The sequence below is a fragment of the Drosophila suzukii genome, unplaced genomic scaffold (assembly GCF_043229965.1).
Source record: "Drosophila suzukii unplaced genomic scaffold, CBGP_Dsuzu_IsoJpt1.0 scf_5, whole genome shotgun sequence".
Lineage (NCBI taxonomy): Eukaryota > Metazoa > Arthropoda > Insecta > Diptera > Drosophilidae > Drosophila > Drosophila suzukii.
The window spans coordinates 663,731-673,741 of NW_027255937.1; the positions used below are offsets into that span (position 1 = coordinate 663,731).

Here is a 10,011-nt window from a genome sequence, read left to right on the forward strand (position 1 = left end):
GATATTCCACTCGGGAACCTCCCAGACGGATACGCGCACCCCTTAAAACTCGGCTGGTATACGGATGCGCGGCATGATGGGCATCGGGACAGCTTATATAATTGAATTAAATTGCCATCGGTCCTCTTTATATAAACTGCTCTTCTTGGTCGGCACTACATGACCCGTAGATAGGTAGATAGTAGATAGGGGTACTTCAGGGCACTAATCTCTCCAAATCATTCCTCGCGGGCCAACCGGACGATTGGGCATTCAAATTAATTACAGATATGACAACAAGTGTGTCTCAAAAAAACCATACCTGACGATTGGGCCCCGAGATTTGATTTTGGCCTTCTTGAGGTGGTAAATCCTCCAGTAAATTGGCCGAATCAATAAGATGCGCCTTTGGCGGCAACTTGTGGCAGCACTGGCTGGGTTTTCCACCCGGAATTTTAAAAAATTCCTGTAGTGAAATTTTGTTGGAGGCTAAATACACCCCAATTTCTAAACAAATGCACTTGCACTTACTTTAAGCTTTTTTCGCTGGCTAGCTTTTTTAGCTGGCAGCCACACTGAGTGCTAAACACCACTTAGAATAGTGGATGCCACTCAAAAATACTGGACGCCACTCAAAAAATATATATTTCGGACTTTTAGTCTTTTAATTGTAATTTAAATTTTGAGCTGCTGCACGTCCGTTTCTCTCGCAGGTTAAAATAAGAAGAACTTAACCGGAATCGGCTGGATACCAGCGAGGCTTGTAAGGACCTTTTTCATGGGCTGGGATAAAACTCAGTCCGGCCAGGGTCCTCTACAGTTAAATTTGTAGAAAGGAGTTGGGACGAAACTGGACGGGGAGTTGCCGCGGGGATTTGTGGGGAAAGGAGGCCAGAGTATCCGCGTTGCACCGAGTAGGCAGCTCTAGCGCAACACGGCACCCGAAAGGTATAGGAGAGGGCGGGGCTGCTCCCGGCGAAAATACTAACGAAACGAGCGGCGTAGCCGATCCCTGAGAAAATACCAACAAAACTGGACGGCGTGGCCGTTCCCCCTGGATGTGCGACTCAAAAGCTACTGGGGTAGGGGGGTAGGGATCCGAGGGGAGGATGGCCGGAGGCGACCCTTCCCTGTGCTCCCTGTGGTCGATCGAGTGGTCGTTTGCACTGAGTAAGCTTCTCTGGCGCAACCCGATTCCCGACCGGCACAGATCACTGCACGTGGCTCGCGACTACCTCAACCGTATTTGGGGCGGGGTTCCCAGGAGAGGGTGGCCAGATGCGATCCTTTCCTATGCTCCTTGTGAGCGATCGGGTGGTCGTTTGCACTGAGTAAGCAGCTCTGGCGCAACACGATTCCCGACCGGCACAAATCACTGCACGTGGCTCGCGCCTACCTAAACCGTAATTGGGGCGGGGCTCCCAGGAGAGGGTGGCCAGAGGCGATCCTTTCCTATGCTCCTTGTGGGCGATCGGGTGGTCGTTTGCACTGAGTAAGCAGCTCTGACGCAACACGATTTCCGACCGGCACAAATCACTGCACGTGGGTTCCGAAAAATGCACAAATTCACACGGACACATATTTCTTCATTCTCGCTTGTCTTTATTATGCGCTAGTACTACTACTACTACTACACCTACTCGCACTCAGTCTGATCGCTATTGTCCGTCCCACTTACTCCTTGGATCCGGCGTGCCGACGCTCGTGCCGCTGTACCACTCCGGGTTGTAGTCCGCTCCTAGGTCTGATCGCCTTGGCTGCCATTCGAGAATGAGAGCGAGCTTCCGCCCTTGCGGCCGCATGGCCAACACAGTTTCTTATCGAACCTCCCGCCTATCGCTATCGGCACTATCAGCTGTTGGCCCTCGGTCGACCAACACTGGGTGGTTTTCCAGCCCTGGTGCGCGCAATATTTAAATCGGATAAGCTTAGCTTCTAGTTTGAACTTATATAAATTGCCTTCGTGGCGTAATCTCCAATTGTATGCCTTCGTGGCAGAAAGAATAGAAATGGCGAAATGTGGAGGGTGTGTTTCACGCATCCTCACACCCCCCCTTTCTTCGGCGTGAATATGGCGGAGGGAAACGATCACCTCCCGCCCGGCGGTGATGGTGACTCGGAACCGATGACCCTCGATCTGGCGCAGGTAGCGCACCCTCCGTCGATCCTGCTCCTGGATGGATGCGACTAGGGCTGTAGGCAGTCGTCGCTGGTGGGTGTCTACCCTCCAGCCGACTGGGGCGACGATCCACTGGGCCTCCATCCTGTTGTTGTAGTTCCGATCTGTAAATTGCTAGAATATTAGCCTAGGCCTACGTTCCTTACTGGCCCTGCCTGAGTGCGAGGATCGACTTATCTAGTGGGTACAACTCTCAGCTTAACCTAGTTTTCTACTAAAGTTATTACTACGATGCTTTGGGTACATTCGTCGACTCCCTTATGTTGGGCACGCGCTCTCTCCGGTGGCTTCTTCCGGGTCCCCTAGTTGGTCACTGCGTTGGTAGTACTCCTTCAGGTCGCCTACTCCTGCTGTTCGCCTCTTCCTGTTTTCCATATGTTGTATCCTGACGATTTTCGGGGAGAGGAACTTCAGCACCTTAAATGGCCCCGAGTACTTAGGAGCAAGCTTCGCGTTAAAGCCTTCGCTGGCCTTTGACAGGTGGTGGAGGCGGACCATAACCTGTGATCCGAGCTGAGGTCTCCACTCGCGACGTCGCAAATTGTAGTTGCGGCCTTGTTCCTGAGAAGCCATCTGGTTGGTTTCCAGCGCAGTGCGGAAAGCTTCCTGAAGTCGTTTAGCTCGCTCAGTGGGGTCCAACGGCGACGAGTGTAGACCAGGCGTGACCACATCAAAGAGGGCCCCTGGCAATCTGGGTTCCCTACTCTGCACCAGATAGGCGGGGCTGAAACCGGTGCTATCTGAGATGCTCGTGTTTATGGCCAGCGAGATCTCTGGCAGTAGCTGATCCCATGTCCGGTGCTCCTGGTCCACGTACTGGGCTATCATTGTCTTGATAGTCCGGTTTGCCCGTTCGGTGGGGTTCTGCTGCGGGGAATAGGGAGCTGTGTATTCCAGTTTGATGCCGTTAGTGCGACAGAATGTCTTGAAACCGCGGCTGGTGAACTGCGTGCCGTTGTCGCAGATCAAAGTCCTGGGTGCTCCAAAGCGGGATATTATCCTTTCCCGAAATCCAAACTCCAGTTGGGCGGCTGTGGCCTTCTTTAGGGGTATGATCTCGACCCATTTGGAAAAGACATCTATAAATACGAGCAGCATGGTATTCCCTCGTCGGGTCCGAGGAAGAGGTCCAACGAAGTCGGCTCCGACGAGCGCAAATTGCTCCGTGGGATGGCGGGTGAGCATTTTGCCCGCCGGTTTGCGTTGACTCACCTTGTATTGTTGGCAAACCAAGCAGCTGGTGACGTACCGCACAACGTCACGATGTAATCCCGGCCAGAAATATCGTTGGGCAATCCGTCTGCGAGTCTTCCGGATGCCCAGGTGACCAGCAGAAGGGTGGTCGTGGCATTCCTCCAGCACTCGTTGTCTCTGCTCCCGAGGCACGCAAAGCTTCCATGGGTTGCTGTTTCCCACGTCTGAGGTGTGTCCGATGTGTCGATACAGCTGTCCGTGATCCAGAGTGTAATCCGGAAACTTTTCGGGGCGCCTCTGGACTTCTTCTTGCATCCTCCGGATCAATTTGCACTGAGTTCCGTGTTCCGCGAGCAGCTGAAGCATCCCTAGGGGTTGTCGGGAGAGGGCGTCGGCGACAACGTTGTATTTGCCCTTCCGATAGAGGACGGTAAACTGGTATTGTTGCAGCTCCAGAGCCCACCGGGCTATACGGCCCGTGGGGTTTTCAATCGAGTTCAACCACTTGAGAGCGGGGTGATCCGTAATCACGTCAAACTGGTAGCCCTCCAAGTAGCAGCGTAGCTTCCGCGTGGCCCAAACTATGGCGAGGCACTCCTTTTCGGTAGTGGAGTAGTTTTCCTCGGCTCGCTCGAGGCGTCGACTTACGTAGGCGATGACCTTCTCCTCTCCATCGATGCTCTGAGTGAGGACTGCTCCAAGTCCTGTATCACTTGCATCCGTCTGAAGCTGGAACTTGTATTCAAAATTTGGGCAGGCCAGTACCGGTGCGGCCGTTAGTCTGGCTTTGAGTGTCTCGAATGCCTGCTGTTGGTGCTCCTCCCAGCTCCACTTGACCCCCTTCCTGAGGAGTCGGGACATGGGCTGAACGATGGAGGCGAAATCCTGGACGAAGCGTCGATACCAAGATGCGATGCCCAAATGGCGACGGAGTTCCTTGACGTTGGTTGGCGGGCGTAGTCCCTGGATAGCAGCTATCTTATCTGGGTCCGTCCTGATGCCTTCTTCGCTGATCAAGTGGCCTAAGTATACCAGCTTTTTCTGGAAAAACTTGGACTTGCCTTGATTCAGCCGAAACTTTGCTTCCCGCAGTCGTCGGAAGACTTCCCTGAGATTCCTGGCATGTTCCTCCCACGTCGCCCCGATGACGATGATGTCATCCAAGTAGGCAAAGGCGTGGGGTTCCATATCCGGCCCGATGACGCTGTCAAGGGCTCGCTGGAACGTTGCTGGGGCAGAATGCAGTCCAGTCCAGTGGAAGAGTCCACGCCCAGGGACGGTAAAAGCCGTGCATTCGCGGCTTCCTTCCGCCATAGGGATCTGCCAGTATCCATTATTAAGATCCAGCGTTGAGATGAACCGGGCGTTCCGTAGCCGCTCCAATATGTGGTTGATTCGTGGGAGTGGGTACGCATCGGGTATGGAATGTGCGTTGAGTTGTCGATAGTCGACGCACATCCGCATATCCCCTGTCTTCTTCCGCACGAGCACCAGCGGGGCACTGTACGGGCTACGGGAGGGCTCGATTCGGTCGTCTCGTAATAGCTCGTCCAACTGCTGATTGATTATGCTCTGCATGGCGGGGTTCTTTGGATAATACCGCTGCTTTAGTGGCTTATTCTCCCGGAGAGTGATGGTATGCTCGGCGATCTCCGTTGGCCCGCTTAGCTCGTCGAAAAGCTGTAGCTCCTCCTGCAGAAAGTGGGCGGTTTCCTCGGCGTGAGGTTCTTCGGTCACCTGTAGCCTGGTTGGGTCCTCCGCTACAGTGACCAGGTGTCCGTGGGGACAGTGGCTCCGGAATGGGTTGTGCTTCCGTGCGCTAGCTGCGTCCGACTGGGCTGGCAGCTGATATACACCGATTTTCCGTTGTGGTTCCCCAGGCCCAGGTGAGGTGGCTGGTTTGCGCGTGTGAGTTTCCACCGTTGTGGTGGCCAACAGGGCGCTCGTGGAGGGGCGTCGAAACGGGTTCTTCTCCTTTGCCGTGGCGGCGTCCGCCTGCGGTTGTAGGCCGTACCTGTTATCCGTGGTGGTGCAGGCTCCCGCGGTGTCGCCTGACGGGTTCCTTGACAACGGGGGTCCCGAGGGGTCAGGACTTGTCTTCCGCACTGGCGCGTTTGGCTTTATGTGAGTCCTCGGAGCAGGCTTTGGAACTGTTTTGGTCCCCCCCTCGGTGCCTTGCGATGATTGCGGCGTACCGGGTGTGCTTGGGGATTGCGCGGTTGCGGCCGTAGGAGTCGCCCGCGTATCTGGGGTTGGTTCTACCTTCCGGGTGGCAGGTGGGGCTAGTTGCAAGCAGACTTGCCCGCTGATTAGAGTTGCGCTGATGGCGCAAAGAAAGTCGATGCCCAAAATCACTTCATCCAGGATCGTTGGCAGGACTAGTAGCGTCAGCCCGATCTGTCGGTCGTTTAAGCCGACTTGCGCCCGGAGGGCCTTGGTCACCTCTTTCTGGGATCCATCCGCCAGAGAGATGCGGGAGCGGACTTCTCTGCTGTTTCTTCCTGAGTCTAAGCGCTTGGCGATCGCTTCGCTGACAAAGCTTCGCGAGGCTCCTGTGTCAATTGTTGCCGAGAAAGGTTGTCCCTCGGTGGTAACATTGGCAACAATTCGCCCCCCCGCCAGGCGGAGTGGGGAATCTAGTGATGGGGGAGCACCGAGTGGGTCACCGCGGGCTCCCGACGTGGGCGGCGACCCTGGCCGTTTTCCGTCCGGCGGCAGCAGTCGATGGTACGGATGCTTCGTTTCCCACAGTCCCAGCAGTACATCAGCGGTGGGTTTCGGCATTCTCGTGTGAAGTGTCCAATTTCTCCGCAGCGGTGACAAGCTCGGCCGACGTCAACCGGTGGTTCCGCTTCCTGGGCGATCATCCCGTTGGATATCGCCGGCCTCCTGGGTCCAGAGGGCGTTGGAGCGAGAAAGTTCTGGAGTCGAGGTGTGGGTCTTCCGCTGCTCTCCCTGCCGGAATTCCAGCTTGCGGTTGGAATTAGGGCTGCATGTCGAACGGGGTCTCGATCCCGTGCGATTTCGAACGCAGTTGCCAGTTGGGTAAGCCCCTCTAGTGAGGAGAACTCATATCGCCGTATGAAAAGCTGGTACTCCGGCATCAAATTCTCGTAGATCCGCTCGAGCTCCTGGCCTAGTGAGTACTTGGCGCGTTGCATCATCAGGCGTAATTCCACTACGTATATTTTGTTGCCTGGTCCGGATGGCATCTTCTAGGCTCTGGTAGTACCGCGGAGGCAAGAAAAACTCCAGAAACTCTCTCCGGAAAGTTTCCCATGGCTCGGTGTGCATTTGGTATGCCCGGTACCAGCCCTCGGCGCGGCCTGAGAGAAGTCCAATGACGGCCCTCGGTATGTCACTCGTTCTCACATTGTAGACAGTGGCACCTTCCTCGATGCGTTCTATAAAATGAACGGGGTCTGACTGTCCGTCAAACAGTACGCCCCATCCTCGCAGTTTCTCGGCGAACACTGCCGCGGATATAGGGCTGTGCGGAAGATGGGCGGCTGGGTTGGCGGCCGGTATCTCCCGTCCAGGGCTTTTCCGTAGGTTCCCTAAGCAGGGCACGGGAAGCGTGTGATCCTCAATTCCGGGCATCGGTGAGGTGGCCCGACTGGTGGACGTCCTCTGGATGGGTGCTTCCGGGTATATTGCCTCCAGTGCGGCAAAGCGCTCTCGTAGAGCCGGGCTGTGGTCTCCTCCTCCGATGAAGGATGCCAATCGTGGTCGTAGTTCGTCTACTTGGCCGTTCGGGTCAAGTCCAAACTCTTTTAGCAGAGCCTGCAGCTCGTCCTTTTGGCGGTAGGCGATCCACCTGACCCCCATGTTTGCGGTCGTGGAATCACCCCCGGATGCGGTGAAAAACCTGTCCTCCCAGTCCGGCAGCTGCCGGATCTGGCTTTGATTCTGCGTCCTCTGACGTTTTCTTTCCCGAGACACTGGGCATACGCGCGGTGGCGCTGCCGATGGCTCTGCTGGGGATCACTTGGTGAGCGCTCCTAGTGGCGTGACTGGGCGCTGGGCGCACGGCAGGTGCTGCTGACGTGCGGCACTGGCTGACCGATGTGGTTGCGGCTAGCGCTCCCGTTGGCGCTCGGTGGCGCTCGTAGCGTGGCTAGTGACCACGTATCCGGCGCGGTTGGCGCTGCTGAGGGCGCGGCTGGGCGCTGCTGATGGGCGCTGCTGTGGGCGCTGCTGGTGGCGCTCGGTGGGCACTCGGTAGGCACTCGGTGGGTGCTGCTGGTCGTGCAAATGACGCCGCCCGATGGGCGCTGAACGCTGCGGAGGGCGCGGGGCCGCTCGTTGCGCGCTCCTGGTGACGCTCGTTGTGTGGCTGGTGACCACGTGTCCGGCGCTGTCGGCGCTGCTGGTGGCGCTCTGTGGGCACCTGATGGCCACGTGGGTGGCACTGCACGGCGCGGGACGCTGCTGGGTCTGCGCTGCTGATGGCGCAGCTGGCGGCGCGAGTGACGCTGCTGAGGGCGCGGCTGGCCGCGCTGTGCGTGCTCCTGGTGGGCACGTGGGTGGGTGCCGCTGGTGGTGCACTGACGCCGATCGCTGGACGCTTGTTGGGCGCTGCTGGGCCGCTCTGTTGGCGCTGCTCGGGGCGCGGTATGCGCTTGACGGCTTCGTGGGAGACCACGTGGCTATGTGGCGCTCCGGGAGTGGGTTGGCATTGGCGGGCGCAGCGTTACGGGATCCCCTACTCTAACTATTCCTGCGGTCTCCTATCTTTCTCTAAATCTCGTCTACTGGACAAGGGTCTTTAGGCCATGCGGTTGGTGGTAAAAACCCAACTCTCCTGAAGGATATCTAGTCGTCCTTATTCGTCCCTGTTCGGGCGCCAAACTGTAAGAACCTTTTTCATGGGCTGGGATAAAACTCAGTCCGGCCAGGGTCCTCTACAGTTAAATTTGTAGAAAGGAGTTGGGACGAAACTGGACGGGGAGTTGCCGCGGGGATTTGTGGGGAAAGGAGGCCAGAGTATCCGCGTTGCACCGAGTAGGCAGCTCTAGTGCAACACGGCACCCGAAAGGTATAGGAGAGGGCGGGGCTGCTCCCGGCGAAAATACTAACGAAACGAGCGGCGTAGCCGATCCCTGAGAAAATACCAACAAAACTGGACGGCGTGGCCGTTCCCCCTGGATGTGCGACTCACAAGCTACTGGGGTAGGGGGGTAGGGATCCGAGGGGAGGATGGCCGGAGGCGACCCTTCCCTGTGCTCCCTGTGGTCGATCGAGTGGTCGTTTGCACTGAGTAAGCTTCTCTGGCGCAACCCGATTCCCGACCGGCACAGATCACTGCACGTGGCTCGCGACTACCTCAACCGTATTTGGGGCGGGGTTCCCAGGAGAGGGTGGCCAGATGCGATCCTTTCCTATGCTCCTTGTGGGCGATCGGGTGGTCGTTTGCACTGAGTAAGCAGCTCTGGCGCAACGCGATTCCCGACCGGCACAAATCACTGCACGTGGCTCGCGCCTACCTAAACCGTAATTGGGGCGGGGCTCCCAGGAGAGGGTGGCCAGAGGCGATCCTTTCCTATGCTCCTTGTGGGCGATCGGGTGGTCGTTTGCACTGAGTAAGCAGCTCTGACGCAACACGATTTCCGACCGGCACAAATCACTGCACGTGGGTTCCCGAAAAATGCACAAATTCACACGGACACAAATTTCTTCATTCTCGCTTGTCTTTATTATGCGCTAGTACTACTACTAGTACTACACCTACTCGCACTCAGTCTGATCGCTATTGTCCGTCCCACTTACTCCTTGGATCCGGCGTGCCGACGCTCGTGCCGCTGTACCACTCCGGGTTGTAGTCCGCTCCTAGGTCTGATCGCCTTGGCTGCCATTCGAGAATGAGAGCGAGCTTCCGCCCTTGCGGCCGCATGTAAGCCCGGCTTGCCGGGTTTCTTCGTTTCCCAACACAGTTTCTTATCGAACCTCCCGCCTATCGCTATCGGCACTATCAGCTGTTGGCCCTCGGTCGACCAACACTGGGTGGTTTTCCAGCCCTGGTGCGCGCAATATTTAAATCGGATAAGCTTAGCTTCTAGTTTGAACTTATATAAATTGCCTTCGTGGCGTAATCTCCAATTGTATGCCTTCGTGGCAGAAAGAATAGAAATGGCGAAATGTGGAGGGTGTGTTTCACGCATCCTCACAGGCTCTTGGCGGAAATATATTTCATATGACGACCGACAGGTGTCAAAACTAGAACTTTCCATGACCACCCTGGCTCAGCTGTTCAAAACTATCGAAATATCGAATAGCCGACACAGGTGGCCACACTAGGTCAAGCTTTGGTTTAAGCGGAACCTGTATAGTAGGCTTTCAGGCTGAACCTAGGTTCGCCAGTCTCTACAGGCGCCGTTACAAAAACCCCCCGCTAGAATCAGGCTAGGGTATTTGGCTCTAGATACCCTAGACAGATTACCGCCTGGAGTCGCATCACTGGCGAATATCTTTCGCGTGATAGTTACCCAAGAGTCGACCTTGCAAGTCCTTTAGTTCGTAATAAGATCTTCCCAATTTTCTTCGAACTCGGGCTTTTACGAATGATGGACCGAACTTGGCGTTATAGCCGGTCTGAAAGCAACTGTTCTTAAAATTGCGTCGAAATACCTCTTGCCCTTCAGCGTAGGAGACATCTCTCG

The 10,011-nt window shown here is 56.2% G+C and overlaps 1 protein-coding gene across 1 annotated transcript; it reads right to left on the reverse strand.

Moving 5' to 3' along the window:
* Positions 1-709: 709 nt before the first annotated feature.
* On the reverse strand, positions 710-9,454 carry LOC139354963 (uncharacterized). Its single transcript, XM_070999238.1, has 3 exons — positions 9,122-9,454; positions 2,027-2,262; positions 710-793 (listed from the first exon to the last, which is right to left on the reverse strand). The coding sequence occupies exons 1-3, from the start codon at positions 9,243-9,245 to the stop codon at positions 710-712; spliced, it is 444 nt and encodes a 147-aa protein (XP_070855339.1). The 5' UTR covers positions 9,246-9,454.
* Positions 9,455-10,011: the final 557 nt, after the last annotated feature.